At 40.0% G+C, this 16,861-nt stretch overlaps 1 protein-coding gene across 2 annotated transcripts in view; it reads right to left on the bottom strand.

Annotated features, from left to right (window-relative positions):
• Window positions 1-16,030, bottom strand: part of LOC306706195 (copine-9-like) — a gene marked incomplete at both ends in the record, with an annotated part of 88,542 nt that extends 72,512 nt beyond the window's left edge. For both annotated transcript variants that reach the window (XM_079173155.1, XM_079173156.1), the window contains 2 exons: window positions 13,875-13,915; window positions 15,951-16,030. In XM_079173155.1, coding sequence (XP_079029281.1) covers window positions 13,875-13,915; window positions 15,951-16,030 — 121 coding nt within the window. The remainder of the gene's footprint in view (window positions 1-13,874; window positions 13,916-15,950) is intronic.
• Between the last annotated feature and the right edge of the window lie 831 nt (window positions 16,031-16,861).

The following is a 16,861-nucleotide window of genomic DNA, read 5'->3' as shown; positions in this document are numbered from 1 at the left end:
TGCTTCAGTTCTGCTGGATTTTTCCCGTTGTCCCTTGTCTCGTCCGTGGATCCCCTGCTGCGTCCTGAGTGTCCTGTATTTGAGTTTGTATAATTAAATATATGTTGCAAGCTACTCTGCTTGGTCTGAGTCCTCCACCATGCCCCGTGACAAATATTGATATAAAAATACAGATTATTGCAGCATTAAAAACATTTGCGTTTCTATGAGAGATCCCCCAGCAACATTGTTGAGCAGAAGATCACAGACCGAAGTAGGCGAGACCGAAGCCTAAAGAATGAGACAGTCTGAGATAAGAGAGAATAAAAACGAATCGAGACCAAGAAGCAATTTCAGTGCTGCAACCCTGAACACTGCATGCCTGGAGTTCAGGGTCTTTGTAAAGCATATTAGATTAAATAACTGTCGAAGTAAAAGTAAAAACACTTGCAATGTCACCCAGCACAAAATAAATTAAGTAAGAATAAGAAAAGTGAAAAGAACTGGAAGCTTTCTTGCTCATAGGAAGGAAGAGTATGTCATCTCTCATTCAGCATCTTTGCCAAACATCCCACATGCAACACCAGTACGACATTTTTCCTTAACGCATCGATTGCTATACATCCGGAGCATGTGGGCAGATACTGAGAGGCATCAGGTAATTTGATGGCGAAGTAAGAGTAATAAATTGAATTTACACAATGACTAGGCAACGTGATACAACGTCCCCAAGGGCAAACACTGACTCATCGATAAATTAGATAAGGAGAAGTGCTTCAGAGTCTTTCCTATTATATCTCGGCGCATTCTTGCACAGAGCCGCAACACAAGGCCGCAGAGGAGAAAAAAACGAAACAGCGTATGATTTTCCCCATCGCATTCTTGAGGCACTGGAATGAGAGTGAATATCACTAACGGGTATCACAGAGCATCTTCTGAGTACCATCAAAGTGTGGAAGCTTTTTTGGGGGAGTTGGTTCTGTCTCTAATTTGCTCTCTCCTTCTGTTTTTGTACGTGTTCCAAATGTGCAATCGTGTGCTCCCGTCTTTCATGTCGGTGTTGTTATCTCTCTGCACTGTGGATTCTGTCATTGATCACTAACTTTGATCCCTCGAAGCATCGCATTGGTAATTTGCACTCTCATCACCGTGGCCTCCGAGGCTCTCGCTGGCTATTTCTGGCTCTCTTTGCTTGCAGCGTGCTTCTCTGTGGTTTGGTGTTTGGCGTGCGAAGGGTTCATTCTTGAGTTTAGGAACCGAACTCGTCGGATTAAGACAATGGCAAATGGTTGAAAGCTTCAAAAAAAGAAGTTAGTAAGTGGACCTTGAGTAAATATTTATCCCGTCCTTTTTTTCAGCTATTGCGGAGGCTTTACTCTTCCTCACACAAATTGAGTAAAGCTCAGTCACTCATTGCAAAGAGGACCCGACACCTGTCAGGATCTCAAACACCTGTTTTCACTTTCACTGATTGAGCAGCGTCACACCTGGCAGAGTGGGGCTACTTTTAACAGATCATAACCTTGTGGACCAGAAATAAAACCTTGACTGATATACAGAAATTATTTTGATATCACAATTTTAGAAACATTGGACAAAAGTTATTATAGCACATGAAAAAAAAGTCTTGTTGAAGGACGGCCAGAGCTTTGACGGGAATTCATTAGGTCACAAATCTTCACCCACCAATAAGAGTGACCAAGGTGCCATTTGTCCCGCCCTAACAGGTTCAACAAAGCCAACAGGAGACCCGGGACGATGTCACTTAAACCACGTGGGTGTTTGCTCAGGTGGAAAAGTTGGTGCTGCGATATTTGAAACAGAAATATTTAGAAATGGACACAGGTGTAGCTCACAGTTAAAGCTCTGCTTTGCCAAATTTTCTGCCATGCCCTGTTGTATTGTCACCTCTTTGTATATCTCCACAGTCGGTGTTCACAATTACCGAGATGAGCTTGGTTCTATTATTTTGCAATTGTGACCCTGTGTGTGTTATGTGTTATAGACTGTATATAAGAAGTGGAGTTAGTCACCCATTGGTTTGTGGACTACGCTTTCGAAGCCTCGAGTTCATCATTTTGACTGTCGCCATCTTAGTTTTTGGTCATTGCCATCTTGTTTTTTGCAACCAGAAGTGACACGAGAAGGCGGCGCTAAGTACGACCAAACGCTGAATAAGACATTTTTAAGGCGACCAAATGAACTAAAAACACGACAAACGTATTTTCTCCAATATTACGGTCATAGTTTTAAAACACGTGGTAATGTTGTGAATTGAAACAAAATAACAATGCAATAAAACTACAACAAAACACCCTGGTTTTGTATATTAAAGCATCATGGTTTGGCTAAAAATAAGTATGTTTGTGTCGTAATTTCAGTTATGGAAGTAAATTAAAATAGCTTTAAACTACACCATCTTGTTGCATACTTTGTCTGCAAAGGTTTCTTGGCATCCAACTTTTTTGCCAATATTCTCGAAAAAAAATTGGAAAAAACTTGGCTCATTTATTTTTGAATGTTTCCCTATATATATATATATATATATATATATATATATATATATAATATAAAAAAAACATCTGAGGTCCGTTCAGTTGACCTATGTCTAATGGTGAGTCCCAGTGATCAAATAATGGGAATGTGTCCTCCACCGTGACTTGATTCAGGCACTAATGGCCCTTGGTATTGAAAACAGCGGGATGTGATGTGTGTGTTGAGGTGTGCAGTTTCAATTTCAGTTCATCAGGTCATTATCTGAAGAGACTTTTTCTCCTTTCTGTTGTGTCTTACCACCTTTGACTCCTTGCCAAGTAGTCACGTAAAGTAGAGCAGCCATTTTAATTATTTTCCTCCTACTTTTGGGGGGATTTTTTTTAGTATGCTGACTTTATTTCTGTTCAGAGTTGGTTCATTTTTTCGGTCAGCGCTCTCCCTGAGGTTCCACTTAAGCTTCTATACCTCAAAATAAAAGATTCAAATAAAATGGACTCCTCATATTCCTCACCACCTCTCCCATAGACCATCCTGAGGTGGTTATAGACAGCTGACCCATTTACTGGGTGCTCTCTATTAGTGCTGAATAATATTAACATAAGAATGGAGTGATTAACTCACCTTCAGCTGTGTGATGTCAAGCAACTCTTTTCAGCCTGATTTTATATTGTGTATTTTTGTCCTCTCTGTCCTTTGATGTTACTATATTTAGCATTTCCACAATCAGCATCAGTCTACAGTAGTTCCTCCCATAGAAGAAGCTCTGAATAGCATGTATAATTTGATTAAAACGTTGACATGAGAGGTGGAAAAAGAGTGACTGATTGAGTGGGTCAATCTCCTCGCTCCTGTACAGCACCCACACTGTTAATTACTTCCTTCCTGTCATAAACTGCAGTCACAGCACTGCCATGGCATTTTTGCTCCTGTGTTACTTTGCTGCCAAATCACCGACAACTGAGACTCGACAGTCGTAAAGGCTGGACGCCAGCAGCAGGGAGCAGCTGTCACTGAAGGGTTTAACAGTTTGTGGTCCATCTCATGAAAACACTAGTGGACAAATGTATTCAGATACATGTCCAAATAACAGCATGTTGTGATATTGTAAGGGACATGTCAGAAAAGTTAGTTCAGATTAAAACGATAGGGATCGATAGTCTTTTGCAGCGCAGCCCCTGCGATTTCCAGGACACAAGTGAACATGTCGTCAGATAGCAGGTTATTAATTAAGTAACTTTAGGTCACGTTACGATCTTTTTGAAGTGACATCAGTGTGAATGGATCTGTGCGCTATAACGCCTCACGTGCAAACATTTCACACACGCACAAAGTAATCACAGACAGCTGTCCATTGGTCTTTGTATAACTTCATAACTTCCCAGTTAATTATCACATTAACCTTTGGCTGCCTGAGCACCCACAGCATCCCGCCTATGCTGGGTGCATTTTTTCACACATTGCTAATGTGTGAGTTCACACTACATTACAGTCATTTAGCAGATGGTTTTATCCAAAGTGACTTTCAATTCACATTTCTACACTGTAGGCACAGCTACGGGACTGTGTCTTGTTCAAGAACACATCGACATGCAACTAGTAGAGCTGGAGCCGGGGATCGAACTGCCGATTCCTCTGATTGAAGGACGGCCCTGCTCTCTACTGAGCCACAGTCGCTACAAGTGACAAAGCTACAAAACGGCCAAGTGTAGCCAGCTACATTGTCATTGAGTTGTCGTTTAAGTGTTGCTGAAGCACTCATTTTGATGAACTAGCCAACGGCAGGAATATGTTTTTCTTCCATATTTTAAGGCAAACAGGAATTGTGGGGGGAGAGAAGGGGATCTGGAAAAAAAGTTACAAAAACATATGATTGGTTGACACTTTACCGTGTCATTGGAGCGCTGAAAAATGTATTGAAACTAACAATTTGTAGCGAGTCATGTCCGTCACACAGCATCAAGTGTCAGGCGTCAGTTTGTAGCTTCATGTCACCAGCTTCGTTTAAATTGACTTGTAGCTGTTGCATTGTCACTTATGTGAACAGGCTCTAGAAAAGAGGCAAGGATCAGGGCTACAGTTCCCACACTGTTCTCTTAAGGAATTGAAAAGCCAAATAACATACTGTCATTGTCCATGACATGCTACAATAGGCTACTTACTATATTACTAAGTAAGACCAGGCGGTAACCTCCGGTTCTGACAAGTGAAGCCGATGCGGAAGTGTCTTAAACTTGCATTCTCTCTACTGACCAGCAGGGGCGACCGGTTGTATAAAGAAGTCAGATTGTACAGAAGTGTATGAGAATATGACTCTACTTCTCTCTTGATTTATTCCCTCAGTAAACATTGTAAACATGAGTTTATGGTCTCAATCTATAATTTCAAGTCTTCTTGAATACAGCATGATGTTCAGTTAGTAAATTATGGTCTAGCGCAGGGGTCTTCAACGTTTTTCAGGCCACTGATAGGGAGATGGAGCAGGGACCCCCGACTATATGTATTGTATAAAATTGTCTTTTATATTAAACTTGGCCTAGTGCCATGTATAAACATACCTTGTTATTGTGCATTCAATACTAAGCTGTTCAAGTACACAGGTTCCTATATCCATGTTTTTATTTTAAACACGTGCAAGGTACAGTGAGTAGGGTGGCCGTGCCACTGCCATTTAGAAACATACCTTGTCAGCTGATACTAATGCCAATATCAACATTGTCTGTTAATTGCATGATAATCATGCATACAAGCTATTCAAATTGCCGTTTTTATTTTAAACAAATGTGGAAACGAAACATTTGTGATGGCCTATTAGTGCCACTGCCATGCATAAACATGCCTGTTATCTTGCGTACAATACGGAACTAACAACAACCAACTAACAATGGACAGATTCTTGAAAGAAAAACAAATATATTTTTATTTTTTTTAATTGTATAATCAACCAAAAATGTTGCGGACCACCTGCAGTACCTCCGCGGACCCCCTGTTGAAGACCTCTGGTCTAGCATGTTTGAGTTATCAGCATATATAAAACTAAATTATTGACATTAGTAGAATTACCAAATGTCAGTAAAATTATCAACGATTATCAATAATAACGGGGGCCAATAACCAAACTATAAACTAAGTCTCATAATTAGTATTCACTCACAATGTCAATAGTCAAAGTACTATTACACATTTAGAGTGAAACAGAAAGTGTGAAGTACGAGCACAGGCCACATATCCAGCTATTATCACAATACACATGCACAAAGTAATCACAGACAGCTGCTCTTTAAAGTATAACAGTATAAGAGTTTTTTAAGTTCCAATAATAATGATCTAGTCAACTAATATCTAAAACTAACAACAAATACCATACATTCATGAGCACGCTATCTGATATCAACAAAACTGGTAAGGGGGAGATTGAGTGTGTGAGTGCATGCATGTGTGTGTGGGGGAGAGGGGAGACTACAGTTCAGACAACGTGTGATGTAATCTAAACGTAGCTTCGTGACATAGAACTACACGTTGAAGATAGGCCGAACTACCAAAATGGAGTTTGCACGTCACAATCTCGTGAGACACTATCTACATGTACTTGAAGCAGTTAGCTCAACCCCGGAGCTACATTAGCTTAAAGCTATATGTGCGTGTGAGTTAGTAAAAGAAGAGAGAAAGCAAACAAAACAAAATAAATCTTCCAAAAAGAAAATATGGTCCTTCCCGCCGCGGTGGAGTATGGAAGATTGCGCTCACCACGGTGATCCATCTCAACACGATTGCAGCAGTATTGAAATACACAGCATTAACAATCTCGGCCGTTAATCTCGGCGATTGTTGAGCATACACACCATGTTATAAAAATGACACAGTAACTTTAAAAAACACAAACAAGATAATAAATACCATAGACTAAATCTGCCCAGACTCTTTGCCTTACTATGAGTAGATTTCGTGTTCGAAGATGTGGTCCTTCTATGAGGTCCACGGCGGGACTCAGGCAGTGCGGCTCTGTGTGGCACCGTGATAAAACTCTGTGCATCAGAGAATTTCTTTGGCTCGTTAAGGGAATCTTTCTTTCCTTATGGCTGGAACAAAGGCGGCTTGGGTGGAGAGGAGAATTGTGTTTCTCTCTCTCTCTAAAGAATGCGTTTCTTCACTTTTGCAGGAAAATTGTCCGCTTCCTCTTCCAGGAAGCGAAGCAAAAACAAAACAAACAAACAGTCCAGTGAATGTCAAACTGTTAAACCTAGGATTTTATTTTTAAACACAGCAACGTTGCGTGCCTCCTTTTCCGACGTGAGTCGGACGGGAATGGCATAGACGTGGGGGTCAAAGACTGTTTTATGGAAAGAGGGCTGATCCACCTGGGGCGTCTGTGGGCCTTGGCCAATGGGAGGACAGCGTTGCATTTGGGTGGGGATTTGGATGCTATCCAAAATCAGGATGGGCCTTGCAGAATCGGCAGGCCCAGATCTCATTAGCTATGTCCCAATTCAGGGGCTGCATCCTTCAGAGGCTGCATTCGTAGACCGGTTACGTCACAGCGCGGCGACTAGGCTGTCCAATTTCGCATGTTTGTTGAAGACTCCTTCGAATGCAGCCGACGAATGCGGCCTTCAGACCCCAGATTTGAAGGATACATCTGATGTATCCTTCGCGGCCCAGCACATCCCGAGATGCATTGCGTGCTGGTGAAGATTTTATTTGAACAAACATGGCGGCGACTGATGCGAGAGCTGGAGACGCGGCAGTATTCACTTTTAAATATAAGTATTGGGTTTCAACTCACTCGAATGTCACTGATACTAATGTTGAAGCAAAATAAGAGATCGTATAACATCACGTGTGTTAAAATGTTCCGTTAAGTTACGTGACGTTGGTAACGGACAAGCTAACTAACGTTAGCTGCTGCGCTATTACCGGCAGCTCGGCTGCCTGCATCCGAGCGTAGTTCAGCCTTAAAGTAACTTTTAATAACTTTACTTTCAAACCTCAGAGGTTGAATAATATCTTACTGAGATTGTGATGATTTTACAGATGATTCATATTTCATATCATGTTCATAAACGGACCAACGTGAGCTCAGGTAGACAGGTTGTGAACCTGAAATATCACTTTAAGTCCGGTAACGTTAAGATTAATTACACGAATACACTGAAGTTGAGTATTTAGTTAATTCTGTTCTTGTTGTGTTACAGAGAGCAGGAGCTGAGGGGAGAACGATGGACAAACATTCAGCAACCGTAGCTTTGAATTAAGACATTAGTCCATTTGTAATTTCTGCATTTGACCATCTCGTACTTAAGGTTACAGTTACATTAGCTCTCATCATTATAAAGCTTCACTAATAACACAACCAGTAGATCCTCCTCATGTGTTCATGTTGCTGTCACAGAGATGACAGTTGTGACGTCACCTTTTTATTTTATTAATTGAAATTGAAATAAGACATCCATGTAAAGGATTTCTGTGAATGTGTGTATATTCTGCTGTGTAAAATATAAAGTGTGTTACTGCAAGTTAATAAACACGTTTGCTGACATTTGTTTTGCTGCTGTTAATGTTAACTGTCTTCATTGATTTCCTCTGCCTTAGGATTGCAAAATATATATGTATGTATGTATGTGTGAATGAAATGAAATAAAGTAATAGATAAATACATTTAATTACAAGAACTATAACTGATTGAAAATTAGTTATTTAACATAGTAACTGATTTAATTGATTAATTTAGAAAAACAATATTATGAAAAAGATCTATGAATTAATTATTGAATAACTGATTAAACATTAAACTAAAACCTTTCCAGTATATATACTGAAAAGGTGTTTAGTTTAATGTATTTACATGTGTATATATATATATATATATATATATGTACAATCCTGCTGAGCAGGGATTATATTTAGATATATATACACACACTATAAATGTATATATACTATAAATATATACACACGCTATAAATGTGTTTATATATATATATATATATATAATCCTGTTGAGCAGGGATTTTAGGCGAAGGGAGCAGCAAGAGGGGGCGGGGCGGGAACAGCTGTTGACGCAAACAGGAAGTCCTCTGTAGCGTAGGCCGTCTCATTTCGTAGACAGCACGGTCCAGCCTACGCGGTCCTCAAAGGACGCAGCCCACGTAGACCGCGAAGGCTGGGTCCTCCGAAGGATGCAGCCCCTGAATTGGGACATAGCTTTTGTCTCAAGAGCACATGGCGAAGCCAAGCGGTCCCAACACTACCGCTACCAAAGCCGTCACTACGTCACTCAATTGCATTCCAAATATGGGAACTTCATTCGTTCATTGGTTGCAAAAAGCTAAGATGGCGATGGCAAATTTGCCAAACTTGAGGCTTCAAAACGGCAGTCCACAAAGCAACGGGTGATGTATCGATGACTACATCAACTGCTTACATACAGTCTATGAGTCAGACATTATGTACAGAAAACTGGTTGTTTGTTCACTGCAGATTATCTATGCCACTCAGATCACCTTGTGGAGCTGTCTTAGCAAACACTGCCATACTAATAATAATAAACACTATCAATTATCACTTTAATTAGTGTGCATATGAATGCAAAAAATACATAGACTTTACATAATTCTAATGTGATCGTTATCCTCTACACTCTTATGTGCATGATTAACTTAGTATTGCACATCCAACCTGTATCAATACAGCACATGTAAATTAACTGTACAAACATTGTAATACTGTTGCACACATAAGCAAATGTACAGTTTTACTTTTCAATGAATTTAAACCAGAGAGGATAGAAAACATGATAATTTGAAGGTCCTCTCCAGGCGTTGATTTAACCTCCTTAAAACACATCTCTGTTCATTAGAATTACATTTTAGTACATTTTGTTATCATGAAAAGAATCCCTTCATGCCTTGAATTAGCTTCAACATAATTCACCTTTGCTACTTTAAGTATGTGTGTATCTATGAATTTGTAATGTATTTAGATTTTTTACATCCTTTTATCCTATTGGACATATTATTATTATTGAATTTGGGTTAAAAACATGTTTTCTGAGGTCATTATAACCTTGACCTTTGACCACCAGAATCTAATCAGTTCATCATTAAGTAGTTATTTTTGCCAAATTCGAAGAATTTTCCTCCAGGTGTTTCGGAGATATTACGTTCATTAGAATAGGTTGGACGTCAGGTCACCTTGACTTTCACCGACTTTCAGGTAGGCGGGATTGATTCCTTAGGTATGTGATGTATGAAACCTGGCAGTCTCACCATGTGTTTCTGTCATTGGTACACTGCTGTTTCAAGTCGTTAATGATCCTGCCAGGCATCATAATATGTCTTTAAGCATATACAAAAAACACCATATGTACATGTTCACAAGGTTAAAAACTTGATTTTCATTGGAAGGGGCCTTTCATTTTATAGTTCAACTTGTTCTAGATGCATATGATTGACTCTATATAAGACATCACCAACAGGTTTATGGACTACCGTTTGAAAGCCTCGGGTTTGGCATTTTGGCTGTTGCCATTTGTTTTTTTGGAACCAGAAGTGACACGAGGTGTTGGAGCTAAGTACAACTGAATGCTGAAAAAGACATTTGTAGGCAATTAAATTGTTACTAATTAACTTTCATGAACTGACAACACACTGTGAAAGTGTTAAATTAAAAACACAGGCGGGCCAAAGCCGTGGGAGCGACCTGTCAATCAATGTAGCAGCTATACAGGCAGCTCTGAGAACTCATCAACTCATTGGCTTATGTTGTGGACTGAAGGAAAGGTTCATGCACCACTTCTCCCTGTCTGTACCAGTTGGAGCCCAGTTGCTCCTCAGGCTGCCCTCACATCTGCGGCCAGTCACGGGGCATTATGACCCGAGCCTTGAGACCAGATCGGGCGAGGAGTAAGACAGCTGTGCTCTCCAGCTGTGACCTGTGTAACTCATTAAAAAGGCCTGACTGTCTGGCTGATTTGGGGTAACATTTGTCAGAGAAGGCTGCACCCGAGGGGCTCTCAAAGATACCGCACTGCTTTTCTGTTGCTGCTGCCGCCGGCCTTTCAATCGGTAGAAAGCTTCAGGATTAGGAGGGCAAAAGTGGATAAACACCTAGAACTTGTAAAAGAGCAGTTTGGATTGCCAGGTGAAAAGAAGATGTAATTTTCTTTGAAAAGGCTCTTCGGCTTTTTGTGCTCTTTTCGAGGGCTAAACGCACTCAGTCTTGTTGTCATTAGTTTTCTGACCAAAGCACTTTCTTGGCATTCTTCTACAGCCTTGTCTGCCACACTTTTTGCTGTGATCATTAGTGTTCTGTGACAACTGTGAAGCTAAAAATGAATATCATTTTATTATGGATTTAAACACAGCTAGAGATGAAGGTAGTCCTTGCTTATGACAATTCTTGAAAAGTGCGTCAATTGATCCCTTGTAACAGACAGTCAAGTTTGATTAGTAGTGTTTTACAGTTGCAACGAATAAGTGAAGCACCGCACTTAGATCCTCCGTCCTACTTTCGCTCTCTAACTAACACTTCCACAGCATGTACCATGCTCTTTGTGTTTATTTAATGCTGTTCAGCCATTTTTGTCTCTCTTCATGTTTTATTCCTGTATTTTCTTCAATTGGAAAGATATTGTGCTTTGAAAATAAAATAAATATTTCAGAGCTTCTCCGTGAGTTGCTGGCAGAGTGACAACGAGACCGCTTCCTGCAGAGAGTCCGTTGGCCACCATAGCATTATTCGGCAATTCACAACCCAGAATCAAGGATAAAAAAAAAAAGAGTAACCGTCTAGCAGTTGCATGCCTCAGCTTCCATGTCATGTTACAATTTACATCCATGTCTGTCCAAAATGCCATCACTGAGACGCATCTGTAGAAATCCTGTTATAATCACATTTCAAACCACATCAAAATGTGGTTTGGATCCTATTTGCAAAAATGGCATTTCATTTGTTTATCTTTTTGCTTTCCAGATTTCTAAAAAAAATGTGGATACAATCTGGATATGCCAGAAAAAATGGATTTGAGCTGGCATTCTGAAAGAGGCCAGAATGTCTCCAGCCTCGGCTTTTGCTGAATAGGAGGCAAACATGCTGACATCATATACACAACCTTACATCCGCTGGAAAGACAGTTTTAATATGAATTTAATTTTAATTTTGTGTAAGAGAATGCTGCTCTAAAGACTTTAAAGCATTCAGTGAATTGTTTCTTTTTCTCCCTATTTGCAACTTTGTCAGGATTTAACAACACAGCACAACACAAGCATCAGGAAATACATGTTGTTGTGTTGATAACAGCAAATCTAAATTAACAATTGGTATTTTATATTTGACCATCTATGTCATTTTGTGAGCAGGTTGATACCGTCCATTCCTTGATTTGACGAGTATTCCGTTTTGCTGACATTGTTGATTGTGTTAGTTAAATGTGATACATTCAATACTCTGGGCAGAGGGATTGACTCCACAACACTAACAGTTGTAACAGCAGGAACAGTGCAGAGAACAGCAACAGAGCTAACGTGATTTAAACATGATCTCACAGAAATAAGAGAAATTACCTTTATGTGGTGGAGGCACGTAATGTGTGAAATTACATGCTGCCACCGCAGAAGCAATTTAACGATAGGTTTAGGCAACAAAACTAAAATCAGGTTTAGGCAACAAAACTAAAATCAGGTTTAGGCAACAAAACTAACATCAGGTTTAGGCAACAAAACTAACATCAGGTTTAGGCAACAAAACTAACATCAGGTTTAGGCAACAAAACTAACATCAGGTTTAGGCAACAAAACTAACATCAGGTTTAGGCAACAAAACTAACATCAGGTTTAGGCAACAAAACCAACGTTAGGTTTAGGCAACGAAACTAACGTTAGGTTTAGGCAACGAAACTAACATCAGGTTTAGGCAACAAAACCAACGTTAGGTTTAGGCAACAAAAACAACGTTAGGTTTAGGCAACAAAACTAACATCAGGTTTAGGCAACAAAACCAACGTTAGGTTTAGGCAACAAAACCAACGTTAGGTTTAGGCAACAAAACTAACATCAGGTTTAGGCAACAAAACCAACGTTAGGTTTAGGCAACAAAACCAACGTTAGGTTTAGGCAACAAAACTAACATCAGGTTTAGGCAACAAAACTAACATCAGGTTTAGGCAACAAAACTAACGTTAGGTTTAGGCAACAAAACTAACATCAGGTTTAGGCAACAAAACTAACGTTAGGTTTAGGCAACAAAACTAACATCAGGTTTAGGCAACAAAACTAACATCAGGTTTAGGCAACAAAACTAACATCAGGTTTAGGCAACAAAACTAACATCAGGTTTAGGCAACAAAACTAACGTTAGGTTTAGGCAACAAAACTAACATCAGGTTTAGGCAACAAAACTAACGTTAGGTTTAGGCAACAAAACTAACATCAGGTTTAGGCAACAAAACTAACGTTAGGTTTAGGCAACAAAACTAACATCAGGTTTAGGCAACCAAACCAACGGCCGTGAGCTAGCCTGTGGGTCATGCTAACATGCACAAATATCCACTAAAAGTTTAAAAGCTATGTTAACAAAGCAAGGAGAAGCTCGGATACCAACATGCACAGCGGGAGAGTGACTTCATTTTTTGCTCAGGTAGACACTACTCCTCTATATCTTTACATAACAAATAGTTGTTTGCTGCTATATTAATGTTCTGATTGTTGCATAGAGAACCGTTAAGGTTTCCAAATTTACATTTGTTACTGGTGTTCATGAAGACATTCTGGGCTTTGTTGTTTCCTGGGTCTTCTTAATTATTTTCAGATTATACATAGCTCAGATACCTGATACCTGGCTAACATCTGCAGCTTTGGAGTCCTGCTTACCTCTTAAGCCCGACCGCAGACCATTTGAGAAATATCCTTACACTAAATACCAAGAGAAAACCACCAGCCTTGTGTATTTATTGAGACAGTATGCAAGGGGTGAATAGCCAAGGGTTATAGAATGGGTATATAGAGTTTCAGAGGCAGGCTTTTTATCCCCTTTTCCTTCCACTATCTTTTTTCTTTTACCACCCAACATACCAAAACTCAGCCAACCTCACGACATCCTGACCTTTCTTCAACCTTGACTTTACCATCCCTCCTCAGTCCTGTCCTCATTTTTTATTCTCCCTCCTCACTCTTGTATTTTATCAGCAGACGTGTCGCGCATCGATACCTCACGACTTCTGGGTTATTTACCAGTGTGAGAGTAAAACACCATCCATTATATTGTACTGCTATTCTTCCAGTAAGAAAGAATGCTGGTGTACACATAACGTGTACAAAAATGCGTCTCGCAGTTTTTGACAGTAAAGATAGAGTTGATATTCAGTTCAATATCCAAATTGGTAATAAAATAATTTATTTCATACATACCTGGATCTGACTTGGAGAATGTGTCCACATCCAGCAGACTCCTGTGGAAACAGCAAATGTTTCGGTAACAATGGATCCTTTCAGCCCTTTTTTAAAATAGTTTTGACACAATGTATTCATTCATTTACATTTCCTAAACTTCATTTTTTATCCCTTTTGTATTTCGCTCCCCCGAGTGTTTCTAAAAGTCTCAGCTCAGCCCCCGATAGTTAGGTCATGGGCAGATTTACATTGCTCCCTTAGTAATTGTGTGGAACTAACATCTAAAAATACTGTGCTGCCAAACCCTTTTCTCTGACATTCAAGCCGCAGTAAGCCCTGAAACATATAGTGTACACTAGGTCACTAGTCAAAGTGTGATGAAGAGAAAGATGAAGAAGTAATTCATTTCGTGTTGGTAGGTAGATTTTGTTACCTTTGGACAGAACCAGGCTCACTACATTTTCATACGTTTCCAGAACAGAAATCTGAATATTGGACGAAGTGGGGCTTGAAATTCTTGTTTCATGTTGTTGACATATTTGAGTCAAAGGTTTATTACAGAATTCATTCTGGCCATGTTTTCAGTAATACACTGTGATATAAATCAGGCTATGCATGAACAAACCCTTCATTAAAAACCTTCAGAATGTAGATAGGAATGAAACCGTGAAAGTTTGTAAGTGTTACTTATGCTGAGATTTTCTGCCTCAGAGTCTGAGAGAAAACGGCCTTTAAATATATGTATTACATTATATATAGGCACGGGTAAAAACATCACAGTCTTTATCATTCGCTTTGGGTCAATCCTAGAATGAGATTTCTTTGTTTTGTTTTTTCAAAACAAGAAGTCCAAATCTCTGAACAATTACGTTGTTCACGACAGAATTGAATTTCAGCAGAGTTGCAACGCCCCACCAAACAAACAGCTGTAACAATTACAGTATAGAGAGTGTTAAGACTGTTTCAACAACACAAGCCAGTGTTTGAGAAATACTAAAAGATATCACCATGAAACCTTTGCAGTTGATTACGTTAAGACTATTGTTGCAAGTTTTCTGCTATTTTATGTTTAGATATGCAAATGAGGCATTATCTAATGCCTCATTTGATTGGGGGAGTCGGAATTTTTGGTGAATTTAGGAAAAATCTACAGACTCAAACAGACAACTGCAGTAACAAAAACACCTTCATGTACATTTTGGATGTTTTCTGTCCACTAGTCTGACAAAAAGATTTCATTCAAAAAGATGGAGAAAATGCCATCAATTGAACAACTAGGCTCCACCATGGTCAGCCTCAGGCGTCTGACATGTAATTCTAGCCTTTTTTGTATTATTTTTTTTTGGGGTGGGGGGGATGAAAACACAAAGAACCCCCATCATCCATGCATCGGAAGCCCACTCTCTCTCCCAGATTGACTCAGGTGTCGGATCTCAGGAGGAACTACACATGAGCAGCATTCATTATTCAGAAGGCAGACCCGAGACCAGGCGGGTAGGTTGACAGTCTGTGGAAACCCATGACTGAGTTTCTACTGCTCCAGTCAGTTCAGCCGGCGAGCGTTCAGCTGAGGGGCAGCCTGCCACCCGAGCAGAGAAGCCAGGTGTGATGTTTAGTCACAGGGGAGATGGAATACATTTTTTTTTTAATTGATGATTTTACTGACAATGTTTTTTAAATGTATAAAATTGCATCAAGAGGGTCATTGGCTGGACCTTGTGCAGAAATCAAGAGGCTTTTATTGACCTTGATGTATGCTGGGAGGCATCCGATGGGATTAACCCCCATCAGCATGGGATGGATGCATGTCACAGGACAGCTACTTAACATTTAAATCTTGAATGTAAAAAAAAAAATGTTAAAGGGTGTACATTAGTTACACTAGAAAAAGAGCACAACCAAATTCGCCACACACAAACACACACACACGTAATTAACTTTTGTCACTTTGATGCCACGCGCTTGTCGCGCACCTTCATCTGAATTCCATATCAGACATATTTTTATACATTTCTTTACGTGATGCCCACTTTTAATCTCACTTGTACACGTTTACATTCACGTGTGTGTATTTGCATGGGAGTGTGACCTTACCGGCACGAGACGGTAACTTCTATTTTAGTTGCAGGGACTCTGGTGTTGAGAGGGTCGAATTCCCCTATCGATGCCATCATAGCGGCTCGCGACGCTAATGAGCATCCGCAGAGCGAGAAGAAGAAGAAGAAGAAGATGGAGAATATGATGATAATGATGAAGGTGTGATCATTCACAACAGGATCGCGATTGCGGTAAATCCATTGTCAAAGAAATCTTCTTGAGATGTTTCGCTCGTGGAGCAGCGGAGGAAGAGATAGAGAGAGAGAGAGAGAGAGAGAGAAAGGGGGGGGGCGGAGAGAGAGAGGCAGTGAAAGTTGTGAGGCAGATTTAAAGTTCCTTCATCATTCATGCGTCTACGGTGCGCTCCCCGGTGTCTCTGTCCGGCGCTGAGGAAGCGGAGGAGGAGAGCGCAGCCAACCGGAGGCACCGGTGCGCGCGCTCTCTCTCTCTCTCTCTCTCTCTCTCTCTCTCTCTCTCTCTCTCTCTCTCTCTCTCTCTCTCTCTCTCTCTCTCTCTCAGGTGGTGATAATTAGATCACCAATGGAGGAGCATTGATCATTTGTCAATGGCTATAGCAACATGAGTCCATGATACATCCTGCAATTTTAATAAACGCATTAAATCATAATGCATCATGTCGAGGCACCCCATGATGATCTTTGGCTATTTATCCATAACAGTTTTTTCTTTCAGTCTATATTGGAAAGAAAACGTAAAAAAATACACATTCAGGTCTGTTTGAGTCTGTAGAATTCCTAAATTCACCAAAAGTTACCATTAGATTCTGCCAAATTTGCATATCTAAAACAACATTTCAGAAAACTTGTATTACAAAAATATTTGTCCTAATGTAAGTAATCAACTGGGGAAGTTTCATGGTGAAACCTATGTTTCACTCTATTCACCTG

The sequence above is a fragment of the Pholis gunnellus genome, assembly GCF_910591455.1.
Source record: "Pholis gunnellus genome assembly, chromosome: 2".
NCBI lineage: Eukaryota > Metazoa > Chordata > Actinopteri > Perciformes > Pholidae > Pholis > Pholis gunnellus.
The sequence above is the reverse complement of the archived record's forward strand: the minus strand, read 5'-3'. Positions and strand labels throughout refer to the sequence as shown.